The sequence below is a fragment of the Amphibalanus amphitrite genome, unplaced genomic scaffold (genome assembly GCF_019059575.1).
Source record: "Amphibalanus amphitrite isolate SeventyFive unplaced genomic scaffold, NRLGWU_Aamphi_draft 000258F_arrow, whole genome shotgun sequence".
NCBI classification, from domain to species: domain Eukaryota; kingdom Metazoa; phylum Arthropoda; class Thecostraca; order Balanomorpha; family Balanidae; genus Amphibalanus; species Amphibalanus amphitrite.
Window position 1 is genome coordinate 361,625 of NW_024881753.1, and position 15,130 is coordinate 376,754.

At 55.7% G+C, this 15,130-nt stretch overlaps 1 protein-coding gene across 1 annotated transcript; it reads left to right on the forward strand.

Annotated features, from left to right (window-relative positions):
- The first annotated feature begins 1,720 nt into the window (after positions 1 to 1,720).
- On the forward strand, positions 1,721 to 9,956 carry LOC122386665 (formin-like protein 20). The gene is made up of 10 exons (XM_043376071.1): positions 1,721 to 1,770; positions 2,997 to 3,113; positions 3,425 to 3,478; positions 3,676 to 3,801; positions 4,050 to 4,216; positions 4,549 to 4,956; positions 5,329 to 5,624; positions 5,941 to 6,109; positions 6,620 to 6,977; positions 8,485 to 9,956. The coding sequence occupies exons 2-10, from the start codon at positions 3,098 to 3,100 to the stop codon at positions 9,339 to 9,341; spliced, it is 2,451 nt and encodes an 816-aa protein (XP_043232006.1). The 5' UTR covers positions 1,721 to 1,770; positions 2,997 to 3,097; the 3' UTR covers positions 9,342 to 9,956.
- The last annotated feature ends 5,174 nt before the right edge of the window (positions 9,957 to 15,130 follow it).

Sequence of the window (15,130 nt, forward strand, 5' to 3'; positions counted from 1 at the left end):
CTAATGCGAGCCGACATAGGTACGCCGAATCGCGATTCCGACAAAAGATGGTCTCGAAAGTAGGTCACAACTCGCAGGTCAAAGGTCATTTGGGTCAGGGTCATGGAATGTTTTAGGGGAGGTGTAAAATCGATTAACGCGACTCAGCGAGGGTACTAACAGTTTCTTCGCGATCGGCCGCTTTTTACGTGAGTTATTCGTGGAAAACCGAGAGTTCCTGTTTAAGGAACACTAGGTATATTTCAGAAGACTATATAAACACTACCTATGAGCTTCAATAGCAGTGAAGCATGATAGGCATGCGACTTCAAGCTTTCGCTGGTCCACCTTACCCCACCTTCCCTTGCACACCTAATCCGCCAGGCGCCAGTTCTTTTTCCCGGTTGTTTACGCCCCAGCTATAGACAAGTCGTTGACGTTCATGGGCGGCGGAACAGGGGGGGGGGGGGCACCGGGCCACTGTGGCCCCCTTGATTTCGACCTTTTAACATTAGTCCCATTGGGCGTTGCATGGAAAGAAAGGGACCAAAAGTCGGCAGTGCTCACCAGTCACCCCCCCCCCCCCTTAATTGAAGGTGTTCCGCTGCTACTGTTTACGTTTACCTGATAGGCGCACTGCGCACACATTAGGTATGTAGGTACAAAACTATGCCTACTTATAGCTACCTAGCTTTATGCACCTACTTATGCAATGAACAATGAACGTAACATTGGTGACGATGTATAAATAAGACGTTTTTACAACAGTAAAGGCGAATGTTTATATGTCGACCCATAGACCACTATATATCGTGTTCTATGGTTGACCTCATTTACCTTAGATCCAAACAGTTGCCACAATAAATTTCCCGTACCGTCTACACCGAAACTCAGTGCTTTTACCCCGACAGCAAATTCGGCCTGGGCCGTAGGGGCCGTAGCTGGTTTTACTCTGGCTAGCTCGGCACTTGCTCCGGCCAAATATACGGGCAAGGTCTGGGGCTCTACTGGAGCTGACGCACGATCCCATCAGCCGGACTTATGCCGCAGGCCCGCATCACCCGTGCCGTACCTCAACTATGCTTCATCCAAAGTAAGCCAGAGCAGCTACGAGGCAGCCGGACTTAGGCGAGCCGTGGCAGGGAGCCGGACTTGGGCCAGACTTGCAGGCGGTCCGAAACCATACCAACTCGGGAGCGCTATAACGGCAAGGGCTGGCTAGCCGGAATAGAGCCAAATCCCGGCTCTGATGGCGCTCCGTTTACGCTGGCCCTACTGTGGCACTGGCATGTCGGAGCTGCCGGAGCAAAGCAAAACGGATTTGAGCCAAACCAAATTGCTGGCTGGGTACGGACTAGGCTTGTGATTTGACCAGAACGATCCGTAGCATAGGTGGCGGAACAGGGGGGGGGGACCGGAGCACCGTGCCCCCTTTTGATTTGGGCATTTTAAAATCAGCCCTATGGGCGTTGCATGGAAAGAATGGGACCAAAAGTCGGTGGTGCCCCACAAGGGAGATGGTGAAAAATCAAAAATGGCGTACGCCTCATCGACACAGCTGTTTTCGTATCGTGTCAGATATCAGTGTTCATGCCTACAGGCTGCATTTATAAATCATATGGCATGGATTTTGGCAAAATTCTTAGATTTTGGAGATTTCTCGCCCGTCAGGTTTTTATCAATATTTTTGCAGCTTATTAGTGAAGTAGTTCATACGTTCCTGGCGCACGAAAATTCCGCCGCAGTTTCACAGGGGCGGGCGCGCGCGCGTGCGTGGGAGACATAAACAGGGTAAATAAAAACAGTATCATTGCCAAGTATGCAGTATTGTTACGACTATAAGGGTACAATATGTGATAAAACGATGTTGATAATGCTATTAATGATTGCAGTAATGTATTAGCAGGCTCTAAGTGGTCGAAAATGGATGGCAATGGGTAGACTGTTCATCGCGCTTCCATACCAATTTCTCGTTCAACTTTTGCATGTTTTGGTCTAAGTTTAAAGCAAAACTGAAAAATCATTATAGTCTAATGTGAAAAGGCAAACTTTTCCAACTTGAATTGATGAAGCTGCCTTCTTACTGGATGCTCACTATTTAAATACTTAAAAAAAGCACGATTGGTGTTGCCTGTTGGATTTGCAGTGGCTCAAGGTTGTACGTGATTGTTATACATCCAGAGGTCCAGCCTGTTAAATAAGCATTAAGGCAACCCAGTTTTAGACCCTTTCCTGTCCTGGACATCAAACTCAGCAACAGGCAAATTCCCTGAAATAGGGGCCATTGCTGGGAAGAAGTAGTGTGCATGTGTCTCAAAACATATCTCAAAATGGATTTTGAGACAATTGTGGTGCAGTTGTTGCATGTGGGTTGAAGTATTGATCAGATAAAGATACATTTCTGTTCCTGTGGACTTTTGATATGCTTCACATCCAACCCCGAGTTGCTTCACAAGTGAGATACAGGGTGGCTTCTCCCCTAAGTTACTGAACTCTATGATATCCCACATTTTTTTCTTTAAGAGATAGGTAGTTAAACTTTTGCATTTCTTTGTCCTTCAGCATGCAATAGTCTGCTGGTTGAGGAAGAGCATTTTAGGCCTTGCTTCATTTATCAGACCACCTGACAGACTGGCAGGGGACACTGGGTAAAGGTGAACAGTGTAGCTCTCACCTCATTTATTTGTGAGGAAAAATGCATAAAAAACAGTTGACGAGTCCAAGTTATACAGGACTATCAATGTACTGTCACATCAACTTCCACCTTACCTGGTTTGTACACTGGGATTAAATTCTTTACTTCTGAAGAAAACATCTTTTTCTATGAAGAGTTCATAGCTGCCTTTTAGCACTACATTTATTTAAAAAATCCAAGAGATATCATTCACTGAATGATGTTCAGCTTAAATCTTGTCTTGTAGATTTCTAGTGTGCAAGTGTCATTCATTTGTCAGGACATGTTAAATGTTTTGGAATCACATTCCACTGGTAATTGACATTCCCCTCTTTTATTTTAGCAAGCTGAACCAGATGCTTTTCATATAATTCATTACATCATCTAATTGTTGGGTGGCTGCCAGTCGGCATCCCTTTGGCTGCACCAAAACACACAACCAACATGTCATCATCAGAAGGTAAGATGTTATGTTCTGCCAATTTGTGAGAATATTTATATCACTTCATGAAATGGTGGATCTGATAAAAATATTCTTTATTTTCCACAATTTTACGTAACCAGGCTCTCAAGACTGGTGCCAATGAAATATGCTACTTCATCTTTTTACTGAGAAACTTAGAATAAATTATTTATTGATTTGTTGAGTTCAGCACAAAGTAATGAGCAGACTAACTGTCCAATGAACCTTTGGTCAATCACATCAACTGTTGATGATATATTTAGCATGTATGTATCCTCCAATAACATGAGCTCTTTACTCTTTTTCAGATGAAGTAAAAGAGATTACTTTGAAAGGTCCTCTGGCAGAGCCTTTCAAACATGGTGAGTCCAAAGTCTGATGCTGTGCTGTTGCTAATATTTGTCATATTTTGTGCCCATGCAGAGGCATCTTAGAGTTATTTATTCATATGTTGATATGCACTGAGACCTCGCAATGCAATGTTTGCCCCATTGAATTGAACTCATGTGGGCGTGACAGCTGAATGATGTTGGTCTGATTAGTTGTGCTGCCCCCGCAGGCTGGCGGCGGGAGGTGGTCCGACGCAGCACATTCAACAGCGGAAAAAACCGCCACCGCTTCGACTGCTATTACTACATGCCAAACGGAAAGAAGCTGCGCTCCAAGCGGGAAGTGGAGGACGCTTGTGAGTCCCCTTAGGTCGTTCTGTCTGCTGGGCAGGCCGTTCTGTCCGCTCGACGGGCCGAACTGGCCGCCCGACAGGCTACTAGTTCCCAATCTGCCCGGTGACAGGACTGCTATGCTGTCTCAGAATAAGCGTTTTTTTTTTTTTTGGCGTGTGAACGGGACATCATACTCAGTCCCCCACCCGCACTCGGCTGTGCTGTATCGCCGGCGGTCGTTACCAAGTGTTCACCGCACCTCTTTCCGCAGTGGAGGCACTCGATGATGAAGACATGGACATCAGCAACTTTTCGTTCGCGCACCAGCTGGTTGGCGTGGGACCGCCGCACGAGAGCATGCGTGAGGCAGGGGCTAATACGACCCCCGTGCGTTCCGCCGCACTGCGCAACAAGCGGCTGAAAATTGCCATCAATCAGGTGGGTACGAAAGGTGGCCTTCAGGTTCTAACTCCAGACGTATGGTTCTGATTTGATTTCGAATATTTAGGTTGACATTAATTAGTGCTCGAATTACGCGTCATTCGATCGTCTTGATATTAGAAAGGCGTTAAAGCATCGATCACCCGATTGTGTTTGGAACTCCCACGGTGGGACACGGGTTATTCGTGTATCGAACCTCATTGACTTCGCCAGATAATAGTCGTCGTCCATTTATCGAGTAGCTTATCTCTGCCGACCATGACGAGACGCTGCTTGCTCTGATCTCGTCTGCATATCTGTGGTGCTGACCTCACCATGTCTGTCCCCAGCCGTCGGCCAAACCCCAGCCGTCGGCTATACCGCGGACGTCGATTAGGATCCACAAGGTGTTCCGACGCCCCGTCAATGACCAGACGCTGCGGGACCGGGCCACGGCCGAGGGCGCCATCTCCAGGATTCTGGATCAGTCGGCGCTGCTGAGTGGCCGCGGTGACTCCCCCGACCGGCCGGCCGGCGCGGACCGCAGGCGGCCAAAGGTGGTCGCCAAGCCGCCGCCGCCGCCCAAGCCGCGCCCAGTGGTGGTGGTACGGCCTCTGAACGGAGCCACGCAGGTCCAAGAAGAGCACCCGCGGCCAAAGTTTTGCATCAAGGCTCTGGAAGGGACTCTTCAGTCCCGCTATTCCGTCAAACGGCCTGCACCTCCTCAGCCCAGCGAGCCGCCCAAACGGAAACTCAAGGTACGATCGGCGGCTGCGGAGAGGTGCTGAGGAGGGTATCACTGCCGAAAGGGAGTTCGGGTTGGAAAGAAAGTCACTCACTTATTATGGAGGTCTGAAATTGAGTATGTAAGGGACTAAACAGGTTTCCTACCTCAATGCGTCGTCCTCTTTTCTTAGGGGTAAGCTCTTTGGGCTTGAGCCTTGCAATGCTAAAGATGAAGTACCCATTGTACATCTCCCTAAAACTGATTTTGTGACCCCGTCCGCTAGTGGCTTATGTGCCTGTAGACGGTCTGATGGGTAGATAAAAATGAATAAAAACATAAACTCCCTCTCCGCCTACCCCTGGAATACGTTCTACCACCAGTCCCCCCCCCCCCGCCCCCTCAGCTGATGGTGAAGGGCGAGCCAGCCCAGCCGGTCCGCCGCCTCACCTACGCGGAGGCGCTGCATGCTCTGGTGGGCACCATCCCCGGGCCGGGCTCAGTGGGCACGGAGCCGCGACTGGCTCTCAGTCGCCTGGTCGACACCCGTCCCTGGCGACTGGCCGTGGTGGCGGCCGACGGCCGAGAGGCGCAGACGGTGGACGAGCCGCTCCGAGCCGACCCGTGGCGCGGGGTGTACGTGGACCAGGTGCGGGCCCAGACCCCGGCCAGACTGCCGCCGCCGTACACACTGCGCATTGGGTGAGAGTGCAGACGGTGGTCATTGTCGGTCAGTGGAGGGGTGCCAGACAGAATGGGGAGGGGTTTACCGGGCCGCCAGCCGCTGTGTGTTCCTCAGTGTCGTCTTCCCATCCTGCCCTACCCTTGCCCTACCCGACATTTTTATCCGTTTTTTTTTTTTGCAGCGTTTTGCAGCTCCCTCTGATCCCATGCTCCCTCTCTCGTACCCGTTTGACTTCTCCACTTTCCCCAGTGGTATGATGTTTCTCTCTGATCCGTCTGATGTCTCTCTGACTCTGAGTCCTTCTAACCCTTGTACCCCGCTCTCTCCCGGCAGCCGTCTGCGCCAGTACGCCACCTGCAGCCTGTTCTGCTCGCGGCCCGGCCACCCGCCGCCGCCCGTGCTGCCCGATCTGCGCTGCGTCGGCTGCTTCTGTCTGTCTCACGCGGCGTGCGTGGGCCTGCCGCCGCCGGCCGACCCGGCTCACACCGACTTCCTCTGCATGGTGAGAGGGCGGGGACGGGGCTGACTCCGGTCGGGGCAGGGACGAGTTTTTCATCTCAGTTAGATGCTTGTTTTTAGAGTTATGCCACATGTGCGGCCCTCCAACAAAAAAGTGTAGGTTGGTTAGCCTATATGCTTTTGGTATAATAACTTTAATTTGACAGAGACACTCCAGTAAAATGACTCAATAGAAATGAGAAGAGGGTTCGTGCACACATTTCGGCAGTGGTTTTCAACAGCCATTAGACGTATTCGTCAATGCAGATCAATTATTGTGATGTTGGCAACCAACCACTTAATACCTGGAGGGCCGTACGCGTGTGCTTGGTAGGTATACGTCATGGCAAGGTATATTACGCCTGTTTGTTCGATTTTTTGCCACAGACACCAAAAGCGTGGAATGTCTGAATCGATGCCTCCTCAGCACACTTGTGTTTTCAATAGAGCAGTAAAACTCACCCACTGGATAGAACTCACTGACAGTGTGTAACTCCCTCCCCTCGCCCGGCAGGACTGTTTCGACCGTCTGCGGCGACTGTCCGATGAGCCGACACCGGCCAGTGCGACCTCCTTCGGCGCCCGTCTCCCCTCCGACCCCCATGGCCCGCCCCCCGGCCCCCCGGTCCGGTTCTCCGTGCGCCCCTCGCGCCTGCCCTCCGCGCCCGTCCCGGACCCTGACGTGGAGGAGATTGTGGTCGTAGCCAGTGAGGAGGAGAGTGACGTCCTCCTGGCCGCCGCCGCCGCCGAGGAGGAGGTGCAGGAAGTGTCTGACGACGATGTGCTGAGCTGCAGCAGCGATGACTCGCCGGAACTGGACCCGTCCTCCCCGATGTCCTGGTCCGACGGGCAGGAAGAGGTGCTGCTGGAAGGTGGGTGAAGCACCGGTCGGCTTTGTTCTGTTTGTTTTGTTGGGTTAGGCCCTTTCGGTCTGACAGTACCATTTCAGAGCCGGAAGGATGATAGGAATTAGGGGGAGACATTGGTCTGGGCAGGCACCCTAGTGAGTCACAGGGGCTGAACCCGTACAAAAGGACGGGCCGACCAGTCCCCCCCCCCCCCCCCAAGTACTCAATGCACCCGGCTACGGGTGTGCTCCTGGCTCCCCTGGGAGCAGCGGTGCCGCTCCACGGGAGCATCCCGATTGAGATAAAGTTGCCTGTCCAGCCCGGATCCTGGGGTACGGCGTGGAGGATTTGGAAGTCCTGAGAATGGATATGACGGACGGGTGGACCGGCCGGGCTAGGCGGACGGAGGGTGGTGTTTCATGGTGGTCTTTGCCGCTTTATGTTTGTGATTACGAGTGAGCGAGCGCAGCGAGCGAAGCGAGTCTTTTCAATATAACGGAAAAATCTCAGTATGAGCGGCCCGGCCCGGCCCGGCCTGTAACGCTTTTGAGAGGCTTATATCTCAGCAACCGCTGGGCCGATTGGCCTGCGGTCTTTTTTGTTGGGTAGCCCCATCCCTTCTACCCCGTAATTGACTACTTTTGATACACCTCAGTGACCATCGTGGCACGTCGTGCCACGTGAAAAATCAAGGGTGTTCAAGCTGTTTTGCAAAAGTAGTGAGTTTGAGAGGCCCATATCTCAGTAGCAGCTTGAGCGATTGTCTTACGGTAATTTTTATAGGGTAGCTGCATCCCTTCTACCAAAGGTCGGATACTCTCGATGCATGTGGGTCACCCCCAGTGCACGTGCAAAATACAACAATGAGAGGTGTCAAATTTGTTCCCATTTCAGTAACTCTGTAATTACTGGGGCGATTTCGCTGAAACTTGGCATACAGGTAGGCACCCACCAGGCAATGCATTCCCATGTGTTGCGGTTAGGGTGCTACTGCACGTGCGCACGTGCAGGGGGCGTTTCTAGATCTCGAGAACGGCTGGGCCGATTGCGCTCAAATTTGGTACACGGTTGGGGACCGGTTAGTAGGGTGCCGTGCAAAAGTCATTTTGGACCCCGTTTGCACGTGCGCACGTACAGAATGCCGCTTCCAGATCTCAGGAACGGCTGGGCCGATTGCGTTCAAATTTGGCACATCGCTAGCGATCGGTTAGAAGGGTGCTTTGCACAAGCCCGTTGGAAGTACCCTCTCGCCCTTCCGCACGTGCAGGGCTCACTATCTCGCTCGCTCGTTCTTCGCCCAAAAGGCGTTTTACTGGTGGTACAATTTGTTGATTGACTCTGCTCGCTCCTTGTACTCAAAATCTGACTGCGAAAGCCATAGGAAATTCATGGAAATTCATTGACCTCATTTAATTCATTGCATATGCTCCTTTTCCTGATGATGCTCCAAGGGTTTTAATGGTTGTTACTGTTTATTCTAGTCGACTGCGGTAAGCAATCACCGACAGCCATGTATCACCCCCTCCGGCAGATTCTGATGACGCGTCCGTCAAGTCGAGCTCTCCGTCTCCGGTGCTGCAGTCGTCGCCTCCGGCTCTCACCCGAGGTCCCCCGCGCCTCACCGCGCGGACGGCGCGGCCGCCGCCTCTGACCGGTCCGCCGCCGCCTCTGCAGCGGGCGCCGGCCGGCACCAAGGACATTCAGAAGGTGGTGGTGGTCAACCGGGCGCCCCAGACCACTGGCGGCCAGCCTGGCCGGGCCCGCCAGCCCAGCGGTCACGGCTGTAAGGTGCGCGTGACGGGCGGAGCACCCGCGGCCGGCGGCGCCGCCGCTCCGGTCGCCGCTAAGGTGATGTACTGCCGTCCTGAGGGCGACGCGGACTCCTCGGCGCCCCAGCGGGCTGTGCTCACCGTCACCAGCCCCACCGGCGCGCCCGGGCAGCGCACCTTCACCCTCAAACTGAACAGCTCGCCCGGGGACGGCAGTCAGGTGACCGCGGCCTCCCCGACCGCCGGCTCCGGGCCGGCACAGAGGTGGGTCCTGACAGCCGGAGACAAGTCAGTCCCGGCGGGAGGCAAACCGGCCCCAAACGTGGTCAAAATGACTGTGCAGTGCCAGCCAGCGAAAAATGGAACAGTAATGGTGGGCCGTGCTGTGAAATCTCCGCCAGCCGTGAGCACAAACGGACCCTCAGCCGCCGCGGGCCTCAGTGCGACCTCCCCAGACTCCCAACCGAGCTGTGCGCCGGAGGGGAAGCAGGCGCCTCCCGCGGCCTCCCCCGCCGGTGGGAGGCGCACGGCGCGGAAATCGATGAGCGCAGCTCGGCCTCAGACGAGCGCCTCCCGTGCTCAGACGAGAAAACCGAGCTGGCGACCGTCGGACGAGTGACCTCCTCCCGGTGCCTGAGGGGAGGGGAGGGGTGCCAGTGCTGCCTGTGATGTGTCTGTCGTGGTGGATCGTCCGTGACGGCTCAGCGCGCTATTATGTGGGCTTTGTGCATTCGCTATGTTTGGAATATCATCCTGTGGTCTGTGTATTGGTGTTGTATTGTAGTGCAGTGTTTTGGAGGCTATGGACAGGGAGAGTGTCGATATTTATGTTTAAATCGAAGCCACACTCACCTTTCTCAACTTAGAGAACTGACCGGTCGTAGCACCCCGTTCATGGCGTTGAAGTACAATTCGCACGTGCAGTCTCTTGCTCCACGTGTCTTCATTGAGATATTGGCTACTTTTCGGGCTGGGTCGTGCAGCTTCCACGTTCAAGTGAGCATCGGATGTTCATCGGCAATTGTTGAGGTGACTTCAATTTCTTGAAAACCCGGTGCCATTGATGGCAAATGACTATGTACACTGCAAGCCATTTTAGCGCTCCAGTGGGTGAAATAATTGATCTCCATTGCCAATTAGAATCAAACTCTGGATGAGGTTGGTGATAAATGTTGTTTTTTAGCAAACATTTTCTGTATTAAAGTCACCGGTTTCGAATATATCACGAAAAGTATTCGGCTGCGTCATGAATCAACCCGTTCTTTTGTACCATGTATCGAGGACACACTGAGTGTAGAGTTCGTGGTTCGTGCCATAAGTCTGTCACTTCATGCTACTGCTCTGGGAACTAAGCACTTCCTTTCCACTGCTCTGGTGGATGTGAGGTGCCATTTGTTTGTTTATTTCTCGTGCCGCGCCTAACCGGGCGTTCGATCAGTGTCGGGAGGGCGCTGATGACCTCCGGACTCCGGGGGCCCAAAAACCCCAACTCATCGTCATCACCATTTATCGTGGTCGGGCGGTGATCACTATGCGGCCTTATTGTCGTGATGCATGGTCGCTGTGAAGCGAACTTCAACTCAGATACGATTTCCTCTGCACGAACTCACCGATTTCCGTCTTACTAAGGACATGTGCACTACCATGTCTGCTTTTATATAACAACGATCAAGTTCCATCGTCCTAGGGTCGTCTATCGCTGAAGTGCACGCGAGGCGAGCGTCCTAATCGAAGCCTGTTGCGTGTCGATTATGAACTTCCCTCCTAGTTTTGCGAATGCTTTGATGTTAGCGGCAGTTCGTGACCGTGAGTTGTTCGTATGACTGGTGATCTACCAACAGTTCGGGTTCTATGGTTGTCCCGTTACTCTGTTCCTCCCTTCTCCCCTCCGCACTCCCAGTAGCAGTTCATGTGACCTGTTCCCTCCTGAGTCCCTCCTGAGTTCCCTCAGTGAGTCCTCATGCTGCCCTCATCGGCCACATACCGTCACGATAGTGAACTCTCCGCGCCCGTCCGGCCGGCCGGCCGCCGACTGACGCCCGGCCCGCACTCGAGCTGCGCCGTCGCGGGCGGCTCAAGGTCAGGTCGGCCCACTGCCGCTCTCCCCGCCGCCCCCGCCCCGCCCGGGCGGCGGCCGGCGGCGGCTGCTCTATCTCTCCCACCGCTAGCACGTCGGTCACAGCGTGCGTGCCGCTGCGTGTGCATCTGTGAGGGAAATCAGTGGCGGTGGGCTGACAGAGGAACAGTGAATGTGACGCAGCGACTGGTCTGGTGAAATGCGTTGAGTGTTGACTGAGCTGTCGGTGGCGGCCTGTTTTTTGAGTGAGGGCCGGTCTGGGTGTGGCGCCGGCCCGGCCGCTGACGTGACTTTGAGGACCGGCGGCGCGGCTAACTCAGTGCCTGCCATGCTGTGGTCCTAGCGTGGCTGATGGAGTGTCTACGAGGGTACAGTTCGAGCGCCGCTGACAGTGTCTAAAAGTCGCGGTCCTATCGCGGCTGATTGAGAGTTTCGGCCTGGGCGTGACTGACCAGTCGGCGCAGCAATGGCCCTGACCGCGGTCCTGGCCTGACAGGCGTGTTTTGAAGCGCAGCCCTGCCGTGACAGGCGTAATTTGAAGCGCGGGCTTACCGTGACGGTCCTCTCCGCCGATGTCCGCTCTGGAGAACCTGCTGGTGGACCGTCCGTCGCCGATGCTGGCCGACTCCGCGGACCTGACGTCTCTGCCGGCCGCCCTGCTGCGCCTGCAGACCCCGCCTCCGCTGCAGACCCGTCTCCGTCCGCTGCCCACGCTCCAGGCCCTGTGTCTGCAGGCGGTATGTGACAGGTGCCGGCGGCGACCCCTGGAGCCCGGCCCGCACTGGGGCCTGGGTGACCTGCCGCCGCCGCTGGCCCGGCTGGCCGCCGACACCCTCTGGGCGGACCTGCCTCCCCTGGACAGCGGTGACCCGGAGGAGGCGGAGGACCTCGCCCTCCTGGCCGAGGCGGTGGTGACCCGTCACACCCGTATCGGCTGGCTGAGAGCCAACGACTCGTCAGAGACGGTCCGCCGCCTGGCGCGCGTGCTGCGCCGCCGGCCCGCAGAGCTGAAGGAGCTGCACATTCGGTCGGCCGTCAGCCACCGACTGGTGGATGTGTTTCTGGCTGAGTTCCTATCTGAGCCGGCGACCGGACTGCGTGTGATAGCCGGCCGGCCGCCCCTGGACGACTGCAGGACGCTGATTGAGGCCTGTCCATCGCTGACACACCTGTACGGCCGCACGCCGACCCGGTTCAGTCTGGAGCAGCTGCGGTCACAGACTCTCACCTGTGTCGACCTGGAGACTAACGTCACCGTCGACCTGCGCGTGGTGACCGACTGCACGCCGGCGCTGCGCCGTCTACGGGTGGCCACCTGGTACAAGTGCTCGCCGTCCCGGCGGCCGCTGCTGCTGGCGCCCGTAGAGGCGGCCGGCGCGCCCTGCTGCCCGCGGCTGGAGGAGCTGGAGGTGAGCGGCTACCAGCTGGGTGCCTCCCTGCAGGCGCGGCTGCCGCAGCTGCGCGCGCTGAGTCTGGTCCGGTGCTCGGCGCCGCTGGCCGGTCTGTTCGGACACCGGGAGCTGCGCCGGCTGAAGCTGCAGAACGTGGACAGTGACGGCGGCGCGCTGCCTCCCGGCGCCGAGCTGCCACAGCTCACCGAGCTCGAGCTGCACACCGCCTGGGGAGGCCGGCGGCGCATTGACGTCTCGGCAGTGAACGCCTGCTGCCCGGCGCTGCGGCGGCTCACCCTGCGGCCCGACTACTACCAGCTGGTGCGGAGCGGCCCGGCCGGCGCCCGCGGCTGGTTCCCCCACCTGGAGGAGCTGACCGTGCTGTGGCTGACCGAGGACTGCTGCCCGCCGGAGGTGATGTTCAGCGGCCCCCTGCCGCGCCTCCGACATCTCACCATGCGCCGGCACTGCTGGCTCTTCGGCGACCTCCTCTCCGAGTCCTGCCCGCAACTGGAGACGCTCGACCTCACCTCTGCCAAGGCGGGCCCGGCCGGCGCGCCGCTGCGCCGCGTGCGCCGCCTGGTGGCGCGTTTGTGCGCCGAGCGGAACATCAGAGACATCTGTGGGCGGCTGCCGGAACTGCGCCAGGCCGAGATCCACCTGGGCTACGTGGACCACATGGTGGCGGCCGGGTACCGCCGGCTGGTGGACCAGCTGACAGAGCGTGGTGTGGAGGTCACCGTGGTAGAGGACTGAGGACCGTGTCGGTCTCCAGAGGACCACAGAGGACAGACCGCCGATGTCTGACGGACCATCGAGGGTAGAGAGCTGACGACGGCCTTTAGTGGACTTTTCTGAGGACTGATGACTAAAAGCTATCGTTCAATGGTGAACTGTCGGGGACTAAGGACAGCCGGTCTCGGTATGGACATTGAAGACCGATGACCTCAGGTCTCTCTTGGTGGCCTGTGGGCTCAGAAAAACCGTGGCTTACCATTGATAGGTGCAGCTAACGGCGAGCGATAACTCGGGGACGTGTGGATTGTGGAACTACTCTAGTCGAGCCTCCTCAAGAACCTGTGAACCTGTGATCTAACCCGCTCAACTACCAATATTTGGTAACAAATATATGGATTGCACTTGTCACTGTTCTTGAATGGTACGAGTTTAGAAAGGCATATGGTTCGTTTCGGTTGTGCCACTTCCAGCCGTGTCTGCTGTTGTGTGCAAGGACAATGAACCTATGTACTATCTGTCCATGTGATCAGGGCACCAGCCAATCTGCCCTCAGGGTTCATTTTGTAGCTCGACATTATCGCCCTGAACTATGTGACCTCTGGTTAGACCGGCATAGTGCGTTCTGTGTCCGGGTTATCTACAGGTCATCGGGTCGATCTCAGGTCACCCTGGGGCGTATTTTGGGCGAATCCTTCCCCGTGCGGGGCCCCGACTGCCGTTGTTCAGGGCAGAGTCCATCGGTGGCACTGAGGTGATCGCTGCAGTCTGCCGTGCGACGGCGCAGTGGCACCAGTCCGACTGAGTTCAGTAAGCTGTCCAGTCGGCGCTACCACCTAGAATCTCTCCATCGGCCCTCCGACCGCTAACTCATCATTCTTCTTCCCCACCAAGCATCTTGTAACCCTCCAGCTTTCCACCAACCCATTTGACCGCTACCCTCTCCGCCAGCCCTTCACCGTCTGTCCTTTCCGCCAGATGTTCGAGTAGCTGTACCGTCCGCCGCCCTTTCCACCCGCCCCTCGGGGCTCCTCCGCCGCCAACATGCCGCTGTGCTGCGCTGCGCCGCTGCGGTGGCCCCTCTCGGAGCGTCCTCATCTGCCGCTGCTGCTGCTGGCTGTTCAGACGGTGCTGCTGGTCCTGTTCACGCTGCTCGTGCACTACCCTCCGGTGGACGAGCGGTGGCGGCCGCGCTACCGAGACACACTGGCCAGCTGGGCTCTGCACCGGCCTGAGGAGCCGGGGCAGAGGACGGCCGGCAATCAGCGGGGACAGCTGCCGACCTCAGGTGAGATGTGGACTGTCAGCTGCCGCTCTCAGGTGAGCCGTGTGGCTCTCAGGTGAGCCGTGTGGCCGTCAGCTGACGCCCTCTGGTGAGACTGTTAGCTGCCGCTCTCAGGTGAGTTAGCTCCCGCTGTCAGGTGAGCTGTGAGACCGTCAGCTGTCGCTCTCAGGTGAGCTGTGTGAGCTGTCAGCTGCCGCTCTCAGGTGAGCTTCCTGACTGCTACGCCTAGGTGTTAGGTGAGCTACATGAGTGCTAGGTGTCGCTGTCGGGCGGGCCCTCAGGTGTCTGTCAGTTCAACCTGCTGGCACAGCTGTCCGGTTTTTGTCCAACCTACATTGTCATTGCCAGGTGAACTGCCTGTTGAACTGTCTGACTGTCAAATGTGTCTTTGTCGGGTGAGCTGTCACGTGACATGCCTTTGGAAACACGACGACAGGATACGATCAAGTATGTTCAATTAAGATGTCCAGAAGTTATCACGGGAAATCGTTCATGAAAGCAAACTTTATACGCTGGTGTTCGTTGCGTTGAGAAACAAACGTTGACTCGAGGTCAAATCTTATTTCACAACACAAAAGGGTTAAACCCAAAAAGAGCTGCGAACTGCTCTCCTCAATCATGTAGTAAATGACCTTATATTGTTATCTATAAAAGGTCGAAATTGGAATAACTGTAGTAGCGTATCTATTGACCTTACCTAAGAATGGGTGGGTTGCTCTGTCTGCCGCTGTTCGTTGGGCATCCTATGACTTGATCTAGGAAGTATACACCTTCTAAGCCACATGTGGCAGAGCTGCGGAGCACAGACCGACGCTAACCTTCATTTGATTTATTCCCAGTGGCCTGTGGGATAATCAAATAGACAGCCACACCGTTCTTCGTTCACATATGTGTGAACGTCAACAACAAATCTCAGTCCT

Coding starts and splice junctions, on each gene's coding strand:
- LOC122386665 (XM_043376071.1), top strand. Junction 4,957..5,328: donor CGCCCAAACGGAAACTCAAG/GTACGATCGGCG, acceptor CCGCCCCCTCAG/CTGATGGTGAAGGGCGAGCC. Junction 6,110..6,619: donor ACACCGACTTCCTCTGCATG/GTGAGAGGGCGG, acceptor CTCGCCCGGCAG/GACTGTTTCGACCGTCTGCG.